The sequence below is a fragment of the Ursus americanus genome, chromosome 21 (assembly GCF_024610735.1).
Source record: "Ursus americanus isolate L20-20 chromosome 21, mUrsAme1.1.p, whole genome shotgun sequence".
Taxonomy (NCBI): domain Eukaryota; kingdom Metazoa; phylum Chordata; class Mammalia; order Carnivora; family Ursidae; genus Ursus; species Ursus americanus.
In genome coordinates this window covers 52,740,043-52,765,948 of record NC_142147.1, presented here as the reverse complement: position 1 = coordinate 52,765,948, position 25,906 = coordinate 52,740,043, and the positions used below count along the sequence as shown (strand labels likewise).

Here is a 25,906-nt window from a genome sequence, read left to right as displayed (position 1 = left end):
TTTGTTTACTGTCCAGGACAATAAAGATGCCGCTCAGAAAAAAAATCTGTTTCTTGTCCTAACTAATAACATTCCACTCTCATAAAGATTTGCTATTCAAAAAATAAATATGCCTCCAGGGCAGATCTGTTTATAGCTCAGATTAATAAAGATAATATCTCCTGAGCAGAGATTGTGCAGATTTCCTGCTGCCTCTGATGAGACTGTGGATTTCTAAGCTCATTTTCCTCCACTGAGGTACAAAACATGCGTCTGCAGCATAAACCTAGAGAAGGGACTCCCTCAACTCCGTAAAGAACCGATACAAAATCTCACAGATCACATTGGTTAATGTGAGAAACTAGATTCTTCCCCCCGTGGCTGCAAACAACGAAAGGGTGTTTTCTTTCATGTCTCTTATTCAACATTATACTGGAAGTGCTAGCTAATGCAATAAGACGCCACCACCAAAAAAAAGTAAATTAAAGGTATACTTAATTAGAAAGGAAAAACTAAGGGGCACCTGGGTGGCGCAGTCATTAAGCGTCTGCCTTCGGCTCAGGGCGTGATCCTGGCGTTCTGGGATCGAGCCCCACATCAGGCTCCTCCGCTAGGAGCCTGCTTCTTCCTCTCCCACTCCCCCTGCTTGTGTTCCCTCTCTCGCTGGCTGTCTCTCTCTCTCTGTCAAATAAATAAATAAATAATCTTAAAAAAAAAAAAAGAAAGAAAGGAAAAACTAAGAAGGTCTTCGCTCCCTGATGACATGATTGTCTATCTACAAAGTCACAGAAAAAATTGACAAACCTTATGGAATCAATAAGCAATTATAGCAAGATTCTGTTAACCCTCTAAATAAAACTGTAAGTTATTTTACCAGCGACACGGGTTTATTCAGGAATACCAGAGAATTGCCATTCGGGACAGGCAACCTATGGCAAAACCATAGGCAAGTCCAGAGAACACCTGGTAGGGATGCTCTTTTATAGAGGAAAGGAAAGAGTTGGAGGGGCTGTTTTAACCAAAAAGTCCACTGGAGTAACTGGGAGTTTGGAGCGCAGTGGCTTCTCACTGGCTGAGTTGTGACGGTCCTTCACTGGTGGGGCTGTTGCCTGGAAAGAAGAAAATCTTCCTTTTCCCGCTGGGTTAGTAAACTATATGCTTCTTCCTATTGAAAATGCAAGGTATGTCTCTTCTTGTTGGGGTCTGCAAGGGACAAACGGTAGAGCATCAGAGCTCCCCCTTCTGGCCCCAGACTCATTTTAAATTGCCTTTTATTAATTTTTCAGTTGCAAGGATGCAAGGATGCTATCTAGAAGTCAACTGTCTTTTTATATACAGCAATGAACAGTAGGAGTTTGGAATTAAAAACACAATGCCATTTACATTAGCACTCACAAAAATGAGATCTTAGAAACTAATCTAAGAAAACGTGTGGAAAATCTATATAAGGAAACTACCAAACTCGATGAATGAAATCAGAGAAGATCTAAATAACTGGAGAGAGATTCCATGTTCATGGATAGGGACACTCGATATTTTGAGACGTCAGTTTTTCCCAACTTGATTTATAGATTCAATGAAATCCCAGTCAACATCCCAGAAAGTTAATTTGTGAACATTGACAAACTGATTTTAAACCTTATATGGAAAGGCCAGGACAGCCAGCAAAATCAGGAAAAGAAGAAGAAAGTTGGAGAACTGACACCATGTCAAGACTTCCTATAAAGCTACAACTATCAAGAGAGTGTTGTGTTGGTGAAAAAAAATAGATCGATAGAATGGAATATAGTCACAAAACAAAACAAATGCACACAAATAAAGTCAGCAGACTTTTGACAAAGAAGCAATGGCAATTCAATGCTAAAAGTCGTAGTCCTTTCAACAAATATGGAAACATTAGACATCCACAGGCAACAACAACAACAAAAAGAATCCAGACTAAGATCTTACCTTTTCACAAAAAACTGATGCAGAATGGAATATAAATGTAAAACAAAACTAACACATCAGTTATTTCTAACATAGGAAGGTCAGAAGCCAGGCACCAGACCCAGGGCATTCTGTGTGTGGTCGTTATGTAGTACCTGCTAGAAAGATGGGGACTCCCCTGAGGACTTTCAGCCCAGTTTCCACAAGCTCTCCTTCTCCCCCCCCATTCTCCTTCCTTCAGGAAGTCACTGGGCAGGGAGGATTGTATGACATTGAAATCATGGCCCAAAGACATGGAATGTAGGAGGACAGCAAGTCAGAGTGTGAGAGGGAGAGAAAGAGAAGGAGAAGAAGTTAGACAGAGTCAGTGACTTCAGAGAGACAGAGCTGGGCACTGGCTCCATTCAGCTCCACATCCAGAAGTACAGGAGGGAGCGGGGAGAGATGGACTCGAAAACTGAGAGACACAGAGTCAGACATGGAGTCAGAAAGACAGAGAGACTGAGTTAGAGGAGGACATGCACAGACGACAGATTCCTCGAGGCAGAGATGGAGGGAAACCTCCAGAGGGTGATGGAGGCACAGGACCTGAGAGACAGCAAGTCCAGTACATGCACCACAGGGCTGTTCATGGGGCCATCTCTGGACTCCTGAGTCTTGTTCTGAGGTGAGCCCCTGCCTGCTGCCTCCTTGGTGGGGCAAGGATGCATGGATGAGCATCTTGGATTGGGTATGTCCCCATGGCCAGCAGACACACTCAAGGTGCTGTAATTTTTAAGTTAAACTCTGGCGCTGCTCTGATCCCAGACCCAGGTGAAGGAACCCGGAGAGGGGTCAAGAGTGGAAACACAAGGAGAGACCCCTGAGCCAGTCCCTAAGGCCACTGATCTACCCCCTGCCATCTCCTGTTTTCAGTATCTCTCTCTCTTTTTTTTTTAAGATTTTATTTATTTATTGACACAGAGAGAGACAGCCAGTGAGGGAAGGAACACAAACAGGGGGAGTGGGAGAGGAAGAAGCAGGTTCCCAGTGGAGGAGCCTGATGCGGGGCTCGATCCCAGAATGCTGGGATCACGCCCTGAGCCGAAGGCAGACGCTTAACGACTGAGCCACCCAGGTGCCCCTGTTTTCAGTATCTCTGTTTCTAATTGACTATTTTGACCTTACAAGAGGGTTCATTCCTGCTGCCTCTGCCCTTACCTGCACACTCCCCCCAGTGCAGGTGTCCATGCCGCTGAGGTCCCTACTCCCAAGCCCCACAGTGTAGAGTGGACATCTTTTACAGCTCCCTCGTCAAACTGTGCGAGAATCTTTCTGGGGCATTTGCCCACTATCAGAACCTGTGGCTCTTAGGGCATATGGATACTCGACTAGTTCTCCGGGTTAGTCTCTACCATGACTATCCTGGTCCGTAGGCTCACTAGCAGAGGATGGAAGTTTCTCTCCATCAGCTCCTGGGGTTACTTAGCTTCTCATGTTGGCAGTCCGTGAGGTGTGAGAGGATGTCTCCGTTTTACCTTGCATTTATCTTACAAGTGATTTCGAGCATCTCGCAAACGATTGTTAGCTCTTTCATTTTCCCTCTGCACACCACTTGTTCATACTGCTGCTCATTTCTCTATAGGACAGGCCATCTCTTTCTTGTCCATGTGCAGGAGAGTCTGGTATATTCTAGATATTGATCTCTCATCTGTTGGGCACCAAATCACTCTTTCCTTTCATTCTGCCGTCTGCTTATTTATTTAACCCACCACATTCTTCCGTGAACAGAAGCCTTTAATCTCAAGGCAATGAAATCCATAATATTTTTGTCTTAAGTTTGTGTCTTTGGCATCATGGCTAAGATCCTCCCTCGTCCCTCCTTTACAAAGATATTCCCCTACATTTTCATGCCATTGCCCTATGTTTGTTTCTGTCTCTCTGTGTCTCCTGTAAATGTCTTGCTCTTTATGATCTCATTCTCCCTCTTTCCCTCCATGCCTCCCTCATGCCTCTTCTTTCTGTTCATGTCTCCATCTCTTCATCTCTTTTTTTCTGGGCTTCCCCCACCTTCACTCTTCCATAATAATGTAATAAACAATATATGATCTACAGTCAGGCTCCCTGGATTCAGTTTGCTACCTGTGTGGTTTGGGATAATATGAAATAGTCATCAGAACCTGCAAAGTTCTAGCACACTGCTTGGCACATACCAGATGCTTAATAAATAGGACCTGTGATATGAACCATCTTGGAATATTCTGTCTAATAGGTGTCCCTTCACACACCTGGCATTCTGAGCCATGCCGGATAGTTTATGCTACCAATGTGATTTATGTTAACAACTGTTTTTGTACACCTGGGCCTGGGCCATGTTGCATCACTTGGACCTCTGGAGAGATGGGAGACTGAGTAGTTAAGGTCAGTCATGCAGATACTCTGTGCCCATTATACTGACCCCCCTATAAACTCTGGACACCAAGGCTTGGGTGAGCTTCCCTAGTTAGAAATACTTTGTACTTGTCACACATTGTTGCCGGCAGAATCACGTGCTGTTCATGCAACTCCACTGCAGGGTGGTCCCTGATTTCTCCACATTTCGATCGTTGATTCCTTTGTTGATTTTGGTGTGTATCCTGTCATTGTAATAAGCCATATAAACCACAGTATAACATATAAAACACAGGATAACAGTCACTGGAATAAACCATATAAATCACAGTATTACAGCCTTTCTGAGTTCCTGGAATCCTCTAGGAAATCATTGAATCTGAGGGTGTTTGGGGGCATCTCCAACATACCTCCCTCCCCCGTAGTAAGTCACCTTCCAGGGACTCCAGTCTCTTCCCTTAGTCTGTCTGCCTACAACACAATGCTGACCCTACTGTTCCTCTACTCACAATTTTTCTAGGGCTTCCCACGGCCTCCAGAACAAATTGGGTTGTTCGAAGTCCCATCCTTGCTGTGTGTGTCTGGTGCACTCTGCTTCCAACTTCTGTTTCTTGCTCCATGGACAGCATCTACCATGGGTCACTGTCCCCTCTCTCAGAGTGGACACACATCCCTCTTTCATCTCACCATCACCACAGAGAACCCAGACATCCACCTCCTTCTGTGTGTCTTTGCAGAACCTATGTGAGATGTCTGCAGACATTGTCAACATTCCTGGGATGGGAGGATGCCAAACTGCCCGCATCTGAGAACTGCTGGGGTACACCTGTCTCTGCCCCCTTCCTTTCCCTCCTACTCTTTGGCTCCATATGGGTGGCCTGGTCCCCAGTCCAAGGGCGGAGTCCCCATTCCTCTCCTCCCTCTTCCTTCTCCCCTCTACCCTCTCTCTGCCCTCCCCCCTCCTCCACCCTCCTCCCCCCTCCCCAAACACTCCCCCTTTCTCTTCCCCTCCCCCTCCCTCTCCCTCTCCCTCTAGCTCTTCCTCCATGGCCCCCACCAGGCCTTCCCAGTGTCCCCCTGCCATGGATCATTGTCCCGGAGGGAGGGCTGGCACATGAGAAGCCCCCCCAACACACACATGTTCAAGAAACTTATGGGTCCACTCCAAGTCCACTGGCCTCCCCAGCCACTCCCCTCCACCATACAGCACTGTACCAACGCCACCTTGGGGGCTGGGACATCATCGACCCAAATAATACACGCCAGGGCTACTCCAGCAAGTGCATCCAGGACACCTGGTTCTGAAGGAGGAGGAGGCTGGGGACCAACACCTCTCGGTCCCAAGGAGTGGGGGCTGAGGAGCCAGATGATGTCACCCACAGCTGGGTCCCTCCATTGCCAATAGCCAGGAAGCCAAATGATCTCCCCTATATGGACCTCAAACTCCTGTCTAATGACATGTGTGCCTGACACCACATACAGAGGATGACTGACTTCACGCTGTGTGCCAGGAACTTGGAGGGTAGTAAAGACACCTGCTTGGCGAGCCAGCCTCTCCCCCTCGGCCACCTGGGCTGGGGGAGGGGACCCAGATTCAGGGCGGGGGTGCAAGGGTTCACCAGGCATCGGTCCCACTGCTGTCCAGCTATAGCCCCGCCCCCAGTGCCTCCGCCCCTGTCCTATCCCACACCCCCATCCAGACACCACCCGCACCTCAGTCCTGCACATCACTATTCACCCCTTCCTCCATGCAGCACGTACTTACCGAGCACCTACTGCATGCCCCACACCAACCTAGCCCCTGGGAAGACAGCAGTGACCAGACAGAGAGCAGCCCCCCTCACGGAGCCAGCCCCCCCCGCCATGAGGGGACACAGACAGAAACAGTGAACGTCACACAGAAGTGACAGTGCATGTTAGGAGGTGCTGGTGCTGCGGGGCAGAAGGAGACATCACGGAGCCAGGGGACAGCCCTGTGATGAGGGAGAAGGCAGAGAGGAGGCGGGGCTGAGCGGACACCTGCAGCAGGAGAGGGGGAGCCCAGCGGGACAGGAGGGGGGGGAAGAGCAGAGGAAGAGCAGGTGCCGAGGCCCTGGGGGGGGGGGGAAGCGGCCTGGGGTGTGTGAGGGTGTCAGCCAGTCCAGTGTGGATGGAGCCCAGGGAGCAAGGGGAGAGGGCGGGAGGCAACACCAGAGGGAAGAAAGGGGCCCATCCTGTGGGGCCTCACCTGGGGCCACAGGGAGGTAAGTGCCGCTCCTCTGAGGGACCCCGGGGCCCTGCGCACTGCTGAGCAGAAGCAGGAAGGGGTCTGACTTGGGTGTTCACAGGGCCCTCAGGGGTCTGTGTGGGGTCAGACAGCAGGGGTGAGGACAGGCAGGGTGTCTGGTGTGGAGTGAGGATAGGGGTGGCCAGGGTGGAGGCAGGGAGGGCGAAGGGGTCCACTCCTGATACCTCTAAAGGGAGCCCCCAGGGTTTGCTGAGCGACTGCGAGCGAAGAGAGGGGCAGACATGACCTAGATTGATTTGAACTTTGGCCTTAGTCTCTCGGCTGAGCAGCTTCAAGATGTCTACACTCACAATATCCCCCACCACCACCACAGCACGCAGGTGGGCACCCCAGCCTTTCACCTCCCTGAAGCCCACTTGAGCCCAGCATTTTTCGCCAAGCCTGGGCCTCCTGCCTCCTGGCTCTCACTGACCGTCCCCTCCTCTGTCCCCTTGCCCAGCCAGGTCAGGCCTATTAGCACCTGGACCCTCACCCCCCCCCCCCGCCTGCTTTACAGGCCTCCAGCCCCCATTGTCCCCCTCTACTCCATCCCCCTCCTGCCCAGTCGGTCATTCTGAACTCAGAACTGACCTTGCTCCTGCGTGCTCACTTCAGGGCAGTGCTACAAGCAGGGAGCTCCATGAACTGGAGCTACTCTGAGAGCGGCACTCCAAAAAGTGCCCAACCAGGACGGGGCTGGAGGGCGCTGCTCCCCGAAAGGGACAGGACGGGGGCGTGGCCTCAGCTCTGGGGGCGTGGCCTAGACTGGCTGTTCTCTGGGCAGGTCTAGGCTGGGACTGTGGAATTAAGTCTTTCAGGAGAGGGCTGGTAGCCCAGCTATGGAGACAACCTGGAGAGATGCTTAGAAGCCCTCCTTTGTGCTGCGCCAGAGAACAGCCGCCCCACCGATGTCAACAACCTCGCGCAGCCACCAAGGACTCCCCCAGCACCGCCCCCAGCGTGCCAGCCCAGGTACCCTCCGCCTTACCTCCGGCTGGGTCTGGAGGAGGCAAAGTGAGCCCTATCTTTAAGTCTCACGGTGTCTCCGTCCTTGACTTTCCCTGCTCTCCTCGTGGTGTGTCCCAAGCCAGTCCCCAGGGCTGCAGCGTGGCAAGGTGCGCGGGGTGACCGAGGAGGTCTGCAAAACCGCCTACCAGTTGCTGTATCGTCGGGGCACGTTCTGTTCCAGCAGCAGAGGCCCGAAGGCAAAGGGCCCTGCATTTAGGATCTGGGAAAGGCAGGGGAGAAAGGAGGAGATCTGTCCACAGGGAGACAGGAGTGGGGCAGAGAGGAGGAGAGAGTGAGGATCAGGACACGAGGACGGAAAGAGGTGAAATAGGGAGACCCAGGGAGGTGAAAGAGAGCAGGAGACAGGCCCCATGCAGAGAGGGGGAGGGAGAAAGGAGCCGTGGAACACGGAACACTCCAGCCGGGCTGGAGGTGCAAAGAGAACAAAATGGGAGCCGGTGGGACATGCAGAAAGGAGGGAGGTTGAAGGAAAAGGAGGAAGGAGATGAACAAATTGAGATGAAGAGAGCTGGAGGAAGGCAGAGATTCTGACACGGAAAGGCAGGAAAAAAGAAACAGAGGGAACCAGAGGAGAGAGAGAGAGAGAGGGAGAGAGATAGAGGGAGAAAGGCAAGCTGGGGGACCCGCAGAAAAGCAAAAATTGAACTTCAGGACGGAGTGGGCAGAGGAGGGCCCAGGCTCTGAGACGTGAGTTCCTGGGGGGTAGACTGGGGGTGGGGGGGGAGGCCTGTCCTGCCCACCTTTGTCTTTTGTCCTGTTCTGTCTCTCCACTCCTTTGATGTTCGGCCTGACTTGGATCTTGGTCCCTCTGCCTCTGTCCCTGAAGGACGGCGGGAGCCCTCTGGGCTGGGGTGGAGGGGTACTTGCAGGACTTGGTGTCCATAGGGGTGCACCCCTGCGGAAAACCCCAGCACACCAACAAATACCTGCGCAAACGTGGGCACGTTCACTGATTGGATCCAAAAATTCCTGCAGAACAACTAAGGACAAATCTCAGGACGAGTCTCCAGCCTCCCCTCTCTGCCGCCGCCGAGATCCACCTTCTTCAGAGTTCCCGAATTCTGCGTCCTTCCCCCAAACAGCCCTCCCACAGACCCAAGAGCAAACCTCCGCGGGACAAGCGCACATTGGCGTCACCTAGCGGCAGGAGCCTTCCAGGGCAAGAGGAAAAGACGCAACTTTTGCAGTCTCGGTTCCCCCCTGCTCCTCAGCCTCCCTCCAGCACAGAACGAGAAATAGCCTCGGATATAACCTTGTAATCCTAGTCCGTACATGAGGTTTTCTCCCTGCTGGATAGAAGAACACTCTCACGCTGGGGCTCCACGTATCTCCACGTTTCTTCTCCCTGGGACTCAGTGTCCCCATTTGTAAAACGGGAGTCTCGAGAAAGGAATTTCAGAGAAAGGTGCCATATCTGAGAGGTGGACAGACTCAGATTCTTCAAGTCCCCGATCTGCCGCTGCCCGACTGTGTCATCTAAGAAAGACCGTAGGACCACCCCTCCCTATGATTTTGTTCTCAGGGGAAAACAGGACTGATAATGACCAGGGTTACCCAGCACTGATTAAATGCCAGGCACTGGCATTACTGCCTCAAAACACTGCTATGAGGCAGAAGCAATTATTCTCATCTTACAGATGAGGAAACTGAGGCATAGGGAGGCCCAAAGTTGCACAGTATTATGGGTTGGAGGCAAGATTCCAGGCCCCCAGCTCTAGAGTTCACATCTGAATCACATCCTGTGTTAACCAGTCTTCTAAGTGCCAACCTAATTTTAGGATTTAAACACTTGCTCCATGCATATTACCTCCTCCAACCCAGAGACTATCCCCATCCTTTCTCCACTCCTACCCCACATTGGTACCCTGATAACCAGAGAAGTGATGCTTTGCACCCAAGGGGTAACAAGAGCCCTTGGATCATTTCTCCGCCCCCCCCCCACAACATCTGTAGCCTGGATGACCTTGAATGACTGGGGGCCTCCCCTCCCCACTGTCTGTTCACCTGTGAAATGGGGTGAAATTAACAGTGCCCTTAGCTCCTTACGTGCTCTTAGATACTCCTTGGAAAACTCTATGAGGGGATCCTCTGATTATTTGATTTTAAGGATGAGAATCAGAAGCAGAGAAAGGAAGACACGCCAGAAGCTCCCAAAGGAGCAAGTGGGGAAGTGGAGGGTCTGAGCCCAGGTTCTCTGACTCCAGAGCCAGTTCCCTGAAACACCACCTTCAAGTCGTCCCACGTTGAAGGGGGTGGGGTGGGGGTGAAGGGGAGCCTCAGGCACCAGGAGTCCAGTCCCATTCCAGGGTGGGAGGGACACGGTGACTGTCTCCCTGGGGAAGGCGGTAAGATGAGGCTTGTTCAGACGGGAGGATCCCAGCCTCAGATGCCTCGCTGAAGGCAGCGACCTGATCCTGAGGTGTTGCGGTCATCACTGAAGGGCTGTGAGCAGGGAAGGGAAGGGCTCCACCCTGAGCGTAGAAAGACCTTCTGAGACCACCTGGTGGTGGGTGGGAGGAGACAAAACAGAGGACGGGAGGCTGGAGGTGAGGGTCTAGGAGCGGAGGAGGATGCCCGAGCGGCAGCCAGGCCAGGGGAACGGAGAGAAGGGATGGGGCTGGAGACCGCTGGGCTGTAGGGGGATAAGGAAAAGGAAGGGGCGTGGACAGTGCCTGGGGGACTGACCGCAGACTGGGTGAACAGCGGAGCTGTCCCTGCGATGGGAAACATGGGGGGAGGAGTTTGGGGAGAGAGAAGTGAGTGAGGGCATAATGAGTGACAAGGGCCTGAGGACACTGGGGGTGAGAGGACGCCCAGGAGCCGGTGGCTGCCAGAGGCTGGAGTTCAGGGTCAGATGAAGGAGACCTGCGTGGTTGGTGGTTGAACCACAGGAGCTGAGGAAAGAAAGGCTCCGGGCTTCGGGGAGTGTTCGCAGGAGGAGGACAAGGCAGACGGCGGGACTCAGGCCGCCTGGGGAGGTGAAGGACAACTGGAAAGGGGCCCAGGAGGACGTGGATCGATAGCCCAGGTCTGTCGCGGTCCGAGTGGGCGGGAGGCGGGGCGCTGACGTCACCGCGTCGGGGGCGGGGCGAGGCGCCCTCCCAGTGAGCCTGCGAGCCAGGGCGGAGCTAGGCGTGAGATCCGTCGGTGTCCCCGTCTGTGTCATGGGGATGCTTGCAACACCTGCCTGCGTGATTTAGTGGGAGAAACACGTGCGATCGTGATGGAAAGCGCTTAGCCTGGCACCAGGGAAGCTCTCCTGATGAGTCCCCCAGGGGTTCACCTCCTTCCCCTCCTCACCACACAGGTCTAGCAGAGGGAGGTGGCTCCCCGGGTTGAGGCAAACGGGCCAGCCAGGTGCTCCAAGAGTCAGAATACTCCCCCCAGCACCTCTGAGTGACCAATGCCTATGACGCCCCTCTCTGGGCTTCGGTTTTCTCCATATTAAGGAGGAAGCCATGATAACCACCTCACAAGGCTGTCAGGAGGATAAATGAAATAAGGACCACAGGAACGGTCCGACTGAAGCTGTGGCCCGCTGTGAGTCCTAGAGACTGTCAGCACGAATTTGTAGCCAGATGAAGGGGCAAAGGAGTTCTAGAATAGGTTTTAGCCTGGGAATCCAGAATGTCTAAATGTCTGGGGTTCCAGAACATCTGAAGATCCAGGGTTCTAGAACATGTGGAGGTTTGTGGTTCTACACAATTTTAAACTCTTGGGTTCTGAAGTGTTTGAGGACCTAGACTTCCAGGGTATCTTAGGTTCTAGATACTAGATTCTAGATTCTGAAGGTCTAGTATTCTAGAGATTTTGAGGGTCTATCATTCTAGAATAACGGAGACCCTAAGATTCTGGAATAACTGAGGGTCTGTGGTTCGGGAATATCTGAAAGACATCTGGTGGCTTAGGTGCCATCATTCTCAGATATTATCTGTGCGGAAATCAAGGGCCAAGAACCCATAGGCATTGGCCACTGATCCCCTAAACAGTCAGCCCTTGCTCATGCACCCCTGGCTGCATCTGGCTTTCCAGATACTGAGAAGGACCATGTTTATAATAGGTCCTAACCTTCACTGGGTGATCTGAGGTCAGTCCCTCCTGCTCTCTGTACCTCCTCATTAGTTGAACAAGCCAGGATAGACTCTAGAAAATTGCTCAGGGCCCTCCTATGGTACTGAGACACTGGAAGACAACTTCAAATTCCCAAAGCTTTGAGTCATTCTAATAATGATCTCCAGAAAGCAGAATCCAGATTTCAAAATGCAGAATCAAGACAGCAGGATCCAGATTAAGGACTCCAGTCTCCCAGTGTCTAAATTCATACTACAGAGAAGATTCTAGGAATCTCTGACTTGTGGAACTCAAGCCCATATCTCCCAGTCCGGCCCTTTAAATGCACAATGCAGATTTAAAACTCCAGACTCTACACTCCAAAGCTAATCCATGAAATCTTAAAAGTCTAGACCCAGATTCTAGAATCCAGGCCCCAAAACTCGAAATTCAAAATCTACCATTCATGCTCCAGGACCCAGGCTTCACACAGCAGATGTGAGGGGTCCTAGGACCTCAAGTCCTAGGTGCTAAACACCAAATTCCAGACTCCTAGTCTGGACTCTAGATTCAAAGGCCCTGGATCTAGAATCCAAGACTAAGACCTGTCACTCAAAGACCAGACTCTAGGATCCAGATTCTAGACTCAAACTCCAGAATTCAGACTCCAAAATCCATACTCTATACTTCAGGTCATAAATGCCTGACTCTAGACCTCCAAACTCAGAGTCCAGAGTTGAAGATCCCCAACAAAAAGTGCAAAACCCAAGATCCAGAATCCAATACCCAGGATTCAGAGTTAGGAGGCCCAGGCACCCACTTCCAGAATCAGAGATCTGAATCCAGAACCCAAAATCAGGAAGTGGGGATCCAGATCCAAAATCCAGTGTCCAAAATCAGAGATCCAAGGTTCAGAATACAGAATTGAGACGTCCAGATCCAGGTCCAGAATCAAAGATTCAGAACCCTACTCCAGGCACAAGAAGCATGGCTCTAGAGTCCAGTTTCTACACTCTAGACCCCAAATTCCATGTTCCAGGTTCCAGGCTGCTGGTCCTATCTGTTGATTTCCTCTGATCTTTAGGCTCTTGCCCTCTTACCTCCTCTCGCTTGAGGAACTGTCCCTGGCAGAGAATTCTTCCTTACAGACTCAGACAAAAGCTTCAACCTAATAAATGCTCATTAGGCCTTGTCCCCCACCCCACTAGCCACCTAGGCGTCCCCGCCTGTAAACCTGACTCTCAACCTCCTCCCACCCCACCCTACCCCCTAGACCCGGGTGGGGCCGGGAACATATAAATTCAGGTATTCAGGTGCCTGCTCCCCTTCTTCTGGCATCCAAGCTGCCCCAGATCAAGCTGGAGGATCTGGAGTGGGTGAGATCTTTGAGACAAGAGCTGGGGGTGGGGGGATTGAGATACTCAGGGAGACACAGGTCTGCCCTGGTCTAGGGGAGACACTGGATGCAGACATGCACCGCCCTGAGGGACTTGAGTTTCAAGGGCACCTGCGTAGGTCCATGTGTCCTTTACTGAGGTCTCAGGTTGGACCTGAACCAAGAAAATGTCCTGGAGATGCAAGAAGGAACAGAAGGGGGAGGGGGGATGGAGGGAATCAGGAGGACGTCCCCGAAAGCGCTTGTATAAGAGCCAAGAACAAGGTCAGGAGTTATCAGGGGTTCAGCCCAGCTCAGATCAACTGCCCCAGGTGTCCCAGGTGCCAGGCCCCAGGCTGGGCAGTGCTGGGGACACAGAGAGGACCTTACGTGAGCGTTCCTGGGGATCTGTGATGTGACGGAGACACACCAGGGGCTGGGAGGCCCAGAAAAGATACCTGTTAGGTCTCAGGGCCTCCCAGAAGAGGTGGGAGCTGAGCCTTGGTGGGCAACTATGAATTTAAAGATGAGGGGAAGGCTTTAATTCATTCCCAAAGCTTGCTGGGAACTCCCGTGAGCTGCAGCCTTCACCAGGAATCCAGAGGCAGACACCATGGACTGGAGATGGTCAGAGGATCCCCCAAGGTGGAAGTGGACCCTGAAGGGAATGGCATACCCGGAAGGAGGAACCACTTGAGCAAAGGCATGGAGGCATGAAATCACAGGAAGGAAAATGGGAGAATCGGCTGTGTGTAGAAGGGCAAGGTCATGAGAGACCCCGTCAGAGGGGCTGGTGGAAGGGGAAAAACCACTAATACCCTCGAAAGTGAGGCTGGGGAACTAGGACTTTATTCTGGAGGTGCTGGGGATCCATGAGGGCTGTGAGCAGGAGTAGGACATGGTCAACTCTGGGTGTGGAAAGACCCTGCAGGGCCATGTAGGCGGGGGCAGTGGGAACTTGATTGGAAGAACAGACGGCAGGGGTGGGGAGCGGTGGGCACCCAGGAGGCCAGGTAGCAGGCTGGGATAGGGTCTGGGGGAGAATGTATTCTGAGCCAGAGCCTCGAGCACGGAGAGATATCCAGGAGCAAGTGGAATGGTGCTGGGGCCTGACAGGCTGTGGGGGCACCTGAGGGTCTGTTCTGGTGTCTGGAGGAAGGACATGACCCTCGGAGATGGAGAACTGGGTTGGGGGGGAGAGCAGTCTGGGTTGGGGTTGGGGGAACAAAGATGGTGGAAGAAGTTTCTCAAGCAGTGGAGGGGATGAGTTTGTGTCTGGAGGGATCCAGGTTGAGCCCCAAGTGTCCAGCCATACGCCAGTTCACTCTCTCCCCTCCCCAGACTTCAACAGAACCCTCGTCCCTGCTCTGCAATGTGGCTTCTCCTCACCTTCTCCTTCCTGCTCACGTCTGCAGGTGAGGCGGGCCCAGGTCAGGTCTGGGTCTATGGGAACATGGTGCCCCTCCCCCACTTCAGGAGCAAATCCTGGCCCTGAAGTCTTCCACAACCCCCCATCACCCTCCCCAAGTCCTCACCCTACCCTGAGACTGTCAGAGGCCTGGGGCTGCCCTAGACTCCGCATGCCACCTGGCGCTGCTTGCTGCTCCCGGGGTGACACAGACCTGAGTTCGAGTTCTGGGGCTGCCCGGTCCTTGCTGTGTGACCTTGAGGAAATTACTTCACCTCTCTCTACCTAGAGTGCCTTCTCTAGGGGACAGGACCCACCTATGACAGTAATGGCCAGGTTTCAATAGCATAAAGTAGTTAAAACTCATAATAAGCCTTAAACAAGTGTTAAGAGGCCAAGACCGCAGACTTCTAGGCTCGAATTCCAACTCACCATGTTTGGTTACTTAACATCTCTGTGGCTCGGGATCCCCAGCTGAACCGTGGAGATAATGGCAGACACCCCCCAGGCTGTGAGGATTCCATCTGGTCCTGTAGGTGAGGCACTAGAAGGTTTTTGGTCCAGGGTCCTGCCCTGTAAGAGCGTGTTGGCATTGCTGAGTCCTGGGTATACGCCAGGCACTCGCGTGGATATATGCCAGAGCTCGCCTAATTCTCAGAACGTCTCTGTGGGGTGGCCTCCACTGGCCTCATTTGATGGGGGAAGGGGAGAGGGTGGCTGGAGAGGGGTGGCCGCTATGTCAAGGTGACCCTGGGAGGCAGGAAAACTCCAGGCCATGTTCAGCTACTACCCATGGAGAATGTAATTGTAACCTGACACCTCTACTCTGGAGAAGTTGACTTTCATTGTACCCCCACATGACCCTCGCCTCTGGGGGCCCCTTAAAGCTCCCCCTGCTGCCAGCCTCCCCTCAGGCTTTCTCTGTGCTCTCTCCTCCCTGCCTCCCGCCTGCCCGCTGCACCCAGCGGGGGCCTCCACGCTCCTCCGGCTTGTACTGGCCAGGGGCAGCCTTGCCGCCCAGCTGTTCAGCCTGCACCCTCCGTCCTTCTTTGCAGGACAACAACCCCACCCTTCCCTTCTTAAGCCCCCTGTCCACCACATCCGCATTCCCCCAACCTCGCCAGGGCCCTTGTTCCAGTTCCTGACCCTGGAAGGCAGAGGAGGGGCATTTGGTCTGGCTGTGCCGATTCCTGCCCCAGGGTGGGTGTCTGTGTGCCTTGCTGTGACCTTCAGGGGTCATATCCCCATTGCACCGTAGCAGATCGTGGTCTTGTAACCTTGAAATATCCCTGTTTATGTCCCTGTGTGTGTGGGGGGGGGGGGGTTCAAAGCCCTGTGTGTCCACATGCTGCCCACATGTGTGAACTGGGTCCCCTCTGTGAAACTCAGTGAGTGACCTTGAACACCAAGTGACTGACCGGGGGGCTCATCTATAGACAGGAAAATATGTCCTGTCCTGTGTCTCTGGCTATGTCTTCGACCTTGGATGCCTAGCCCTGTGTCCATTGTTTCCCTGGGGTCTGATCTCGTGGGTCCACATCTGAGCGTTGGCCCTCTGGGTTCATGTCTATTACTCTGAATCCCCACACAGTGATTTGAAGACGAATCACAATGTGGACCTTGACTATCTTCATCTAAGCCTGGTCATCTGTCTGACTTACTTTGGCTAAATTTTTGTCCCAAACCCAAATATCCACATGTATGTCTGCATAAACAAATCCATGTGTCCTTTGTTTAAAATAACTAGTCTTTATTAAGCAGCTATAATAAGCCAGACATCAAAGACACACACACACAAACTTATTTAATCCTTACAACAATCCCATTGTTGTAGGCCCAGAGAGGTCAAATAATTAAATAATTTGCTCAGAGGCTCACAGATAACATGTTTGGACCCAGGGGCTTTAGTCTAACATTCCAGATTTAACCACTCTACTTAGACTCATGTGTGTGAGCAAGTCTTTGGGGGCCTGAGTGCAGATGTGTGTCTCTCCCCATGTACCCTCATTAAGAACCCCACCTTGTTGTCCAGTCCCTGTTGGTTAGTGCGCAAGTCTGTGACTGGTATATTCAGACCCACGCCGGAGACTGTAAATTTATTTTTTAAAAGATTTTATTTACTTATTTGTCAGAGAGAGAGAGAGGGCACACACAAGCAGGGGGAGCAGCAGGCAGAGGGAGAAGGAGAAGCAAGCTCTCCGCTGAGCAAGGAGCCCAACACGGGCTCAATCCCAGGACCCCGGGATCATGACCTGAGCCCAAGGCAGATGCTTAACCCACTGAGCCACCCAGGCACCCCTGGAGACTGCAAATTTAGATGTGAGTTTCTTTGTGTAAATCAGTGTCTGTGGATGTGTGTGTGTGTGTCACACCCACGCCCATGCTGTAACTGTCCAGATTCCTATACACCTACGAATGTCTGTGCTGTGATTCTTGCAACCCAAGTATATGCAAGTGAATTTCGGCTTAAAGTGCTCTGCACCTCAGTTCCTAAGTTTGGAAGACTGGTTGTGCCTACGTTTGCCCATGACCTTGGGTGGCCACATCTCCATTTGGCTGAGATGTCCAGACTCTGGAGCCAAGACTGTGTCATACATATCGAGTGGCCACAGCCATCTGATGTCCGTGACAGCTTGGCGATGAACTTGAGTGGCTGCTTCCAAGTGGCCATCTCTCTGGACCTGTATCCAGTGTCCCGGTCGCCACTCCTAATCTCAGAGGACTTCTTGACTTCTGGGCCTTTCCCACCTCCCTGCTCTCCCAGAATCCTGTAGTAAATGGGTGAGGGCCAAGGGCAAGGGGACAGTTGTGGAGAAAACAAGCAGCAGTTCTAAAAGCCAGAGAGAAGGCAGCGCTGAAAATTCAAGGACAGGGACGTCTTAAGAGACGGCGGGGGGCGGGGGGGGGGAGCACGAGTGAAAAATACATAGTATGGGCAGGGTGCCAGCAAGGTGTAGGACCCAAGGAAAAGGGCTCTGTCCTCTGCCCCCTCTCCCAGCAGCCCGGGACGACACTGACAAGATGCTGGGAGGGGAGGAGTGTGAGCCCCACTCCCAGCCGTGGCAAGTGGCCCTGTTTGAGCGTGGACGCTTCAACTGCGGCGCTTCCCTCATTTCTGCACACTGGGTGCTGTCTGCCGCCCACTGCCAAACCCGGTAGGAAGGCAGGGCGCAAAGTCCTGGGGGGCATGCAGGCAAGGGTCTAGGGCTCTGAGAATCTTGGATTCTGAGCAGGCAAGTGCTGGAGCCTGGGGGCTGAGTTCCGGGTGGGTGCACCTCCTGGGTCCCTGAGGGGCAGGGGCTAGATCTGTTGGGTTCAGAGCCTTGGGCAGAGGGTAATGGCATCGCCAGATTTCCAGAGGGTGCGGGGACCCCAGCTCGCCTGCTCCTTTATCTTTCTGTCTCCCCCACACTCCACTTGCGGGTCATCGCCTGCCCTCACCTGCCCTCACCTGGCCTCGCAGCTTCCTGAGAGTGCGCCTGGGCGAGCACAATCTGCGCAAGCGCGACGGCCCGGAGCAGCTGCGGACCGTGGCTCGCATCATCCCGCACCCGCGCTACGAAGCGCGCAGCCATCGCCACGACGTCATGCTGCTACGTCTAACCCGGCCCGCGCGCCTCTCCCGGCAAGTGCGCCCCGTGGCGCTGCCCACGCGTTGCCCCCAACCCGGCGAGGCCTGCGTGGTGTCCGGCTGGGGCCTCGTGTCTGATGACAAGCCTGGGACCAAAGGGAGCCCAAAGTCACAAGGTGCGTGAAAGGGCGGCACTGGGTGCCGGGCCTCCAGGGACCCTATTCTCCAGGGCTCTTGGGGGAAGGAGACAAAGGCCTGAAAATAAGGATTCACTCCAAGTCCACTGTCCTCCCCAGTGAGTCTCCCAGATACACTGCATTGTGCCAACATCAGTGTGATCCCGGCCACATCTTGTAACGAGGACTACCCAGGGCGCGTAATGGCCTCTATGGTGTGTGCGGGAGTAGAAGGCGGAGGCGCGGACTCCTGCGAGGTCAGAGCCATGGGGTAGGGGGACAGGTTTGGGAGATCGTATGGGGTGGGACTGTGCTTGCTTTAAGCCTGAGAAGATGCTGGCGATAGGTTTGGGGATGGAGAAGGAAGAGCAGTTAGGATGGGGGTGAGGTTAGAGATGGATTGGGTTGTGTTTGGGGCGGAAGATGCGGCGGTTGGTTTGGAATGGCCTGGGTTTGAGTTAAGAATGGGAATGGGCTTGGGGCGCCTGGGTGGCTCAGTCGGTAAAGCGTCTGCCTTTGGCTCAGGTCATGGTCTCAGGGTCCTAGGATCCAGCTGGCCGTTGGGCTCCCTGCTCAGCGGGGGCGTCTGCTTCTCCCTCTGCCTCTGCCCTTCCACTCGTGCTCGCTCTCTCTCAAATAAATAAATGAAATCTTAAAAAAAAAAAAAGAATAGGAATGGGCTTGATTTTATTTTTTTTTAAAGATGTATTTATTTATTTTAGGGACAGAGAGAATATGAGGTGGGGAGGGGGCAGAGGGAGAGAGAGAATTTCTAGCAGACTCCCTGCTGAGTACGGAGCCGGCAGCCTGGAGCCCTATGCGGGGCTGCATCCCAGGACCCTGAGCTGAAATTAAGAGTCAGATGCTTAACCAACTGAGCCACCCCGGCGCCCCTGGTTTGTTTTTAGGTGGAAAATATGTTGGGTTGAATGAGGGATAGGGTAAATTTTGTCTTGGATGTGAAAGACATGAAGACTGGGATTGGTTGTGTTGGCAGTAAGGATGGGCGTAGGTCTGGTGTGATTCTGAATGGGGAAGATGCAGGGGTGGGGTTGGGTTGGGGTTACATGGGGAGGATTGAACATGGGTTGGCCAAGTTGTATTGACTTGTGTTGGGTTGGAGTTGGGTTGGATTGGTTTGGGTTAAATTGGGTTGTATTGAGTTGAGTTGGGGTGGGATTGCATGGGGTGGGGTTGGACTGGGTTTTGATTGGATTGTGAATGGTGATTGGGATAGGGATGGGGGCACTGGATCCAGACGTTTCCCATTCACACTTTCCCTTCTTCCCACAGGGTGACTCTGGGGGACCCCTGGTCTGTGGGGGAGTCCTACAGGGCATTGTGTCCTGGGGTGATGTCCCCTGTGATACTACTACCAAGCCTGGTGTCTATACCAAAGTCTGCAGCTACTTGGAGTGGATTAAGGAAACCATGAAGAGGAACTGACAATTTTGTTTCACCACCTGTGTCTCTGACTGAGCAGAAGCTCCCAGAGCTGGCCAGCAGCCCCATCCTGACCTGGGACAGTGTTGGGCCATCCCTCAAGACCTCTTTTGTCAAGGCACCGATGTCAGCCAAGGACTTGTCCCGTCTCAGGCCAGAGCCGGTGCTCAAGGTCACCTATTTAAACACCGAGATAACAAGAGTGCTGATGCAAGCTTCTCTGTAGGAGTTTCTGGAACTTTCTTCTGGGGATGAAGGGAAGTGGGAGCCAGAGACCGGGTGGGGACCCTGAGGCACCGTACATTGTTCCTTTTCACCCACTGCCCCGATGCCTAGCTGAAGAGAAATGGCTTGAAGTAAGGCTCTCTTCATGCATGTGTGCCTAGGTCAGCTGTGTGATCTTGAGGAAAAGACCCAGTGCCCCTCAGCTTCCGTTTCCCCATCTGTAAAACGGAGCTCATCATATTGCTTACCTCACAGTCTTGTAAGGATTAAATGAGGAAGTTCCTATGAACTGATTCAAATAGTGCCTGGCACTGGGGAAATAGATCTCTGGACCCCAGTGAAAGGACCCAGCCCACAATAGATGATCAAGAGTGACCTCATTTTCTTCGAGATTTAGTTGTGGGCTTCCTGGCGGCTGGGCAAAAAAGGCAAATGCTCTCCTTTCCTTGGACAGGGAAGGAGGCTGGTTACCCTGCGACCTACTTTGACTTTACTGAAGAGCCAAGGGAAGGTGTCAGGGGCCTATGAATTCAACACTGAGGCTACAGAAATCTGGTTCCCCATTCTCAACAGAGATCCCCCCAGATGTGATCTTCAAGGTCACCCAATGTTGAACTACATGAACCTGGCTCCTGAGACCTAACTATTTTACTGGGGGGGAGGAGAATTAGAATTTATGGACAGGATGCTCTTGACGGTGGAAAGGAGATAGTCTGGAACTCGTGGGACTTTGGAGAACGTAACCTTGAGCATCCAGATCTGGGGAACAATGAGTAGGGGTGGGGTGTAACGGGATCCCAACATTGTTTGGGGGCAGGGGGACATTGGATTTTGAAATGCTAGGGAATTTATTCACAGACGCCACGGAAACTTCCTATTTCTGGATCTGGGGGCACTAGGATTGTGATGGTCGGTACCTGCCACAATTTTATTCGGAGAGAAACAATAGATTGGGACCTAGGTCCTGAGTCCAGGAGTGCAAGAATCAGGGTGTTCTGAAAGCCAAAGCTTACGGTTCAGAGGCAGCGGAAGCTGGGAAACTGGCATTTCGGCTCCAAGTGGTGCAGGGAGAAGGGAATCAGAGCCCCCTGCTGGTGTTTGAGGGTACACTGCATCTTCGGGTGTGTGACTTTCCTTGGGGTTCCGGTATATGGGGCTTTGTATTGGAGGTCCGTGATTCCTCCGCTCTCCTCTTTCTTTTCCCACTCACCCCCCTCCCCTCCCCTCACTAGCTCTGTCTCGAAGAGCAGGGGCCCAGGAGCTCCAGGCCCTGCCCCGTCTGGCCTCAGGCCTCAGGAATGCTTCCAGCACAATCAGGGCCCAGAGGACAACAGGTGCTTGCTCTCCCGCCCCTTCCACAGCTCTGGGGTGGGGGGAGGTGTCCAGCCCCCAGGCAGCAGGGGCAGGGCCTTGGCCAGCATCTGCATGCCAGCAGAGCAGGGGCGGGGCTGGGGGGGTGCAATGAGGGTTTTAAAACACTCCTTGGGGAGGCTTCCAAGCTCCGAGCTCACCACCAGCCTGCCCGTGGTCACCATGTGGTTCCTGGTTCTGTGCCTTGCCCTGTCCCACGCGGGGACTGGTGAGACAGTGGGGAAGATGTGGGGTGGGGGAGTGGGCCCGACTCTCATGCTGTCCTCACCCCTATAACTTCTTCCTCTCCCAAAGTCCATCCCAGACCCAGGTCCCAGGCTCTCTCCCGGGCCCCTGAAGTCCTACCCCAGCCCCTCCTCATGGTCACAGTCATTCTTGCATTAGGTCCCTGCTCCCTCCCAGGAACCCCCAGAACTTTCTCCTCTTCCCCACTCAGACTCCTTCCTCTTACCAAAGGGGCAGAGCCTGGGCCATCTCTGTCTCTCTTTTGGGGGGACTCCAACTCTTCCAAGGAGTGCCCCCAATCCCAGCAGACCCTGGGACCCTGATCACCCTCACCCACCCCCCAGTTCCCTATGGCTCTGGCTCCTGAGTCCCCAAATCCTTCTACACCCTGGCGATTTTTCCCATCTGCTCTCAGCTCTCAACTAGGTCCTCCTGTCCCTGGCATCTGGTTCCCTTCAAATCTTCCCAGGTCCCCCAAATTCCATCAGACACCTATGCTTCTCCCCAAACAGACTTTCTGGCCCATGACTCCACGTGCGCCCCTCCATCCTGGTATGAGGATTCTACAAATGTCTCTTCCTTCCCCAGCTCCTTGTCCCTGAACCCTGATCCAGCACCCCCAACTTCTCCCTGAGGAAGAACACCCAGAGCCCCAACTACAGGCTGCTTTCCCTGTAGAATTTCCTTCCTCCCCATGCTCCAGCCCTCCCCAAGTGAATCCCTCCTGTATGGCTCTGGTTTTCTGGACTTCCCTCCAGGATCCCAAATACCTTCACAGCCCAGCTGTCCTGCCCTACCTCCCCCAGTACTCCAGCATATGATTCTAAAACCCCACAACAAGTGGGTCCTCCCTGCATTCCCCCGGCTGCATGGCCCCAATATGCCTCCATCTTCATTCCTGTCCGGCACCACCCCCGAGAGAACCCCAGGTCTTTCCAGTACCCTCAGACTATGAACCCCATCTCCACGAGGATCACCCGATTCCAGAAGAACGATCATCCGGCTCTGCCTCCCCCTGAGCCCGCTTCCCAGTCCTGACCCCAACCCCAGTTCCATGGCCTCACCTCTCTTACAAAGCCATTCCTGTTCAAGGACCCCAGACCCCCAGAGGACCCTCTCCCAGCCCCAATCAAGGGACTTCAAATCACACCGAGACTCCTCAGCCCACATGCAATTCTTGACCTCTCAGACCTACCTCCCCTGCATCTTTCCAGAACCCTGAAAGCCCAACCTAGGCCTTAACCGATTCTTCAGCCTGGGATCCCTGTAATCCCCCAAATCCTTCCTTCCTAGCTTTTGAGCCACTCCCTTGGGGCATACATCCTCTGTTTCTAGAATCTTTTTTCCCTCTCAGAACTCACCATTTTCTGTTCCCCAGGCCAAGACCCCAAATCACCCCCATATCACCCAATCCCCACACCACATGCTACTCCACACGCTGCCTTCTTGTCTCCTGCCTGATCCCCGTGGTTGGCTCTGTTCTCAGCATAGTCTCCCCACCCAGGACCCGCCACCAACCCACAATCCCAGGAATGGCTCCAGAATTCCAGAAACTTCCCACACTCCTTGCCCATCTCCCCAGACCCCCAGCCCTGCTCCTCTGCCCCCATGTCCCTCCAACCCCACAGCACAGCTCCCTCTCCAAGCCCAGTATCCCCGGTCCCACTGCCACCTCCCACCTGCCCTCACCCAGCACCTCTTCCGCAGGCGCCGTGCCCCCCATCCAGTCCCGGATCATAGGAGGCTGGGACTGTGAGGAGAATTCCCAGCCCTGGCAGGCAGCTCTGTACCATTATAGCAAGTTCCAGTGCGGGGGCGTCCTGGTGCACCCACAGTGGGTGCTCACAGCCGCCCACTGCTTAAACGAGTGAGTGGGGGCAGGGTGAGTGGGGAGGGGGTGTCTGTGCTCCCACGGGAATAAACAACTGGGCACGGACGCTGGGTTCACCTCAGGGGAGGTTGGGGGGCTCAGGGAAACAAAGACGGCACTGGTCTGGGTCCCATGGAAGGTGGCAGGGACAACCCCAGGAAGCCCTCCCACGGCAGCCTGTCTCTCTGTCTCTCCCTGTGACTGTCTTCCTGTGTCTCCCTGTCCTGTGTCTCCGTGTCTCTCAGTAACTGGCTCTGGCATGTGTCTGTCTGTCTGAGTATGATTTATCCCTGTCTCCCTCTCTGTTTGGTCTCGGTGTCTCTGTGTGTCCCCGTGTCTGTCCACTTCTGGGTCCCTCCGCTGCACCCCTGTACCTGTATGTCTCACCCTCTATCTCGCTGCCCCATCTCTCTCTCTGGGTCTCTGCCTCACTCCCTCTCCCCCATCGCTGCTGAGCACCACCAGGATGGGACTGAGGGGGACCCCCAGAGACAAGGAAGGGATTATCCTGACATGTGTGTGAGAGGGGCGCTTCTCATGTGCCCAGCCCCTCCCTCCAGGACAATGATACACTCCAGGGGACACAGGGAAGGACTGGTTTCAGCTGGAGCCTGCTGGGGACCCTGGAGTAGGAGAAGGAGAAAGAGAAGGAGGAGGAAGGGGGAGAAAGCCTGGGGAGGGAGGTGGAGCAGACCTTGGGCTGGGAGCCAGGCCACCCGCTGCTGGGGAGCCAGCCCCACAGCCCCTGCTGCAGCTGAGTCTGTCCCAGGCCCCCTCCCTGCCCCTCCTGTCCTCCCTCCCTGTCCTCCCTCCCTGTTCTCTCTCAGGCTGCCCCCCACCCTCTCAGCCTGTATTCCTCCCTCTCTCCCTTTGCTTCCTGTCCCAGTCTCACTGAGCCGCTGCTCCTTCTCCTCCCTGTGTCTTCCTTCACTCCTGCTCCTTCCCTCCCAGGGCCTCCTTCTTCTGTCTCTGTCTTTCACTGTCCTCTCTCTGCCTCTCATCCCCTCTCCCTTTGTGCTCTTTTTCACTCCCCTGTCTTTGTCTCTGGCTTTGACCTTGTCACATCGCTCTGTCTCTCACTCACTGCCTTTTCTTCATAGCTCTTTATCTTCCCAACTCTCTCTCCGAGGTTACTCCTTGTTTCTCTCTGTCTTCGGGACCCTCCCCCAGGCTCCCTGGCCCCATCTCCCTTTCCCCCTCCTCTCTCCTCATTCCCTGGGGCCCCCTCTTTCCCCAGCAATTACCAGCTCTGGCTGGGTCGCCACAACCTGTTCGAGCACGAAGACACAGCCCAGTTTGCCCAGGTCAGTGACAGCTTCCCACACCCCGAGTTCAACCTGAGTCTCTTGAAGAACCACACCCGCCTCCCCGGAGAGGACTACAGCCACGACCTCATGCTGCTGCGCCTGGCAGAGCCCGCCCAGATTACAGATGCTGTGAGGGTCCTGGACCTGCCCACCCAGGAACCCCAACTAGGGAGCACCTGCTATGCCTCTGGCTGGGGCAGCGTTGAACCGGATAAGTGTACGCCAGGGCCAGACCCCGCAGCCTGGAGCCCAGACACTCGGGTGTGGGGAGGAGGGGGCTGGGGACTGGACTCAGGGTCTGAGGGAGGAGGGGCCGAGGAGCCGCCTGGGGTCTGGTCACAGCCCGTTTTCTCTCTGGTCTGTAGTCGTCTATCCAGACGACCTCCAATGTGTGGACGTCGAACTCCTGTCCAATGACGTATGTGCCAAGGGCCACTCCCAGAAGGTGACAGAGTTCATGCTGTGCGCTGGACAGCTGGAGGGCGGCAAGGACACCTGTGCGGTGAGCCGGCCTGCCCCATCCCCCCACCCCCAGGCCTCGAGGTGCTGGGGGAGGGGACTTAGGTTCTGGACTGCTGTTGAGAGCTAACCAGGCATCTGTCTCCACTGCTTCCCAGCTCCGGCTCCCCCAACCGAGCCTCAGCGCCCTCCCCCTACCGAGCCTCAGCGCCCTCCCCCTGCTCCCTTTCCTTTCCCCACCCTCATCCTGGTCTCCCACAGATCTCTCTCTTCTACATCAGAGTCCACCTCTGTTGGAATCCACCAGCCAGAGGGCCATGGACTCCGGAAAGAACTGTGATTTTTCCCGGAGCTGGGGAGTCGAAGTCTGCTCTCTGTGAGCCCAGCTGTTAGAGCTGGTGCTCCGCCGGCAGAACTGGGGCCCTCGCTGACCTTTCTTTTCCTCTCCCCCTTGTGCTGCAGGGTGACTCGGGGGGTCCACTGATCTGCGATGGTGTGCTTCAAGGAATCACATCCTGGGGCCACATCCCATGTGGCAGCCCCAATATGCCCGCAGTCTACACCAAAGTGATCTCGCACCTGGAGTGGATCAAGGAGACCATGACAGCCAATTCCTGAATGCCCCCATCATGTTCCCTACCCCCAGTAAAATCAAATACGCATCAAATTCGCATCACGTTTGGTGTCCGCTGGCCTTCCAGACGCAGGGAACCTGGAAGCTGGGGATCCACCCGGCCCGTCTACAGCCTCTCCAGCCCTCCCAGGCTCGCGGCAGGAGGCGTGCACGAATGAGCTAGGGGAAAGGAAGGAGCAGAGACAGGTGTAGACAAACCTGCGGAGAGGCTCAGACCCC

General features: G+C 54.1%; 2 protein-coding genes and 1 long non-coding RNA gene across 10 annotated transcripts; 2 read left to right on the top strand and 1 right to left on the bottom strand.

The window, feature by feature from the left end:
• Window positions 1-844: 844 nt before the first annotated feature.
• On the bottom strand, window positions 845-8,555 carry LOC123777984 (uncharacterized). Of its 2 annotated transcripts, none has more exons than XR_015728189.1 (3): window positions 8,314-8,555; window positions 7,533-7,772; window positions 845-4,523 (listed from the first exon to the last, which is right to left on the bottom strand). It is a non-coding gene; the product is annotated as an uncharacterized LOC123777984 (long non-coding RNA). The 2 variants fall into 2 exon arrangements; XR_006775765.2 differs by having other exon boundaries at window positions 845-1,182.
• Window positions 8,556-8,982: 427 nt separating this feature from the next.
• Window positions 8,983-20,616, top strand: KLK15 (kallikrein related peptidase 15). 7 transcript variants are annotated; one of them, XM_045775095.2, is made up of 6 exons: window positions 8,983-9,061; window positions 14,340-14,413; window positions 17,405-17,561; window positions 17,870-18,153; window positions 18,274-18,410; window positions 19,447-20,616. In XM_045775095.2, the coding sequence occupies exons 2-6, from the start codon at window positions 14,371-14,373 to the stop codon at window positions 19,597-19,599; spliced, it is 774 nt and encodes a 257-aa protein (XP_045631051.1). In that variant the 5' UTR covers window positions 8,983-9,061; window positions 14,340-14,370; the 3' UTR covers window positions 19,600-20,616. The 7 variants fall into 7 exon arrangements, with proteins under 7 accessions (XP_045631051.1, XP_087727351.1, XP_045631052.1 ...); XM_087871225.1 differs by lacking the exon at window positions 8,983-9,061 and adding an exon at window positions 10,472-10,601 and having other exon boundaries at window positions 17,408-17,561; XM_045775096.2 differs by lacking the exon at window positions 8,983-9,061 and adding an exon at window positions 10,472-10,601.
• Window positions 20,617-21,267: 651 nt separating this feature from the next.
• On the top strand, window positions 21,268-25,720 carry LOC123778021 (kallikrein-1). Its single transcript, XM_045775171.2, has 5 exons — window positions 21,268-21,400; window positions 23,125-23,284; window positions 24,525-24,811; window positions 24,960-25,096; window positions 25,516-25,720. Exons 1-5 carry the CDS (start codon window positions 21,283-21,285, stop codon window positions 25,669-25,671), a joined length of 858 nt encoding a protein of 285 aa, XP_045631127.2. The 5' UTR covers window positions 21,268-21,282; the 3' UTR covers window positions 25,672-25,720.
• Window positions 25,721-25,906: the final 186 nt, after the last annotated feature.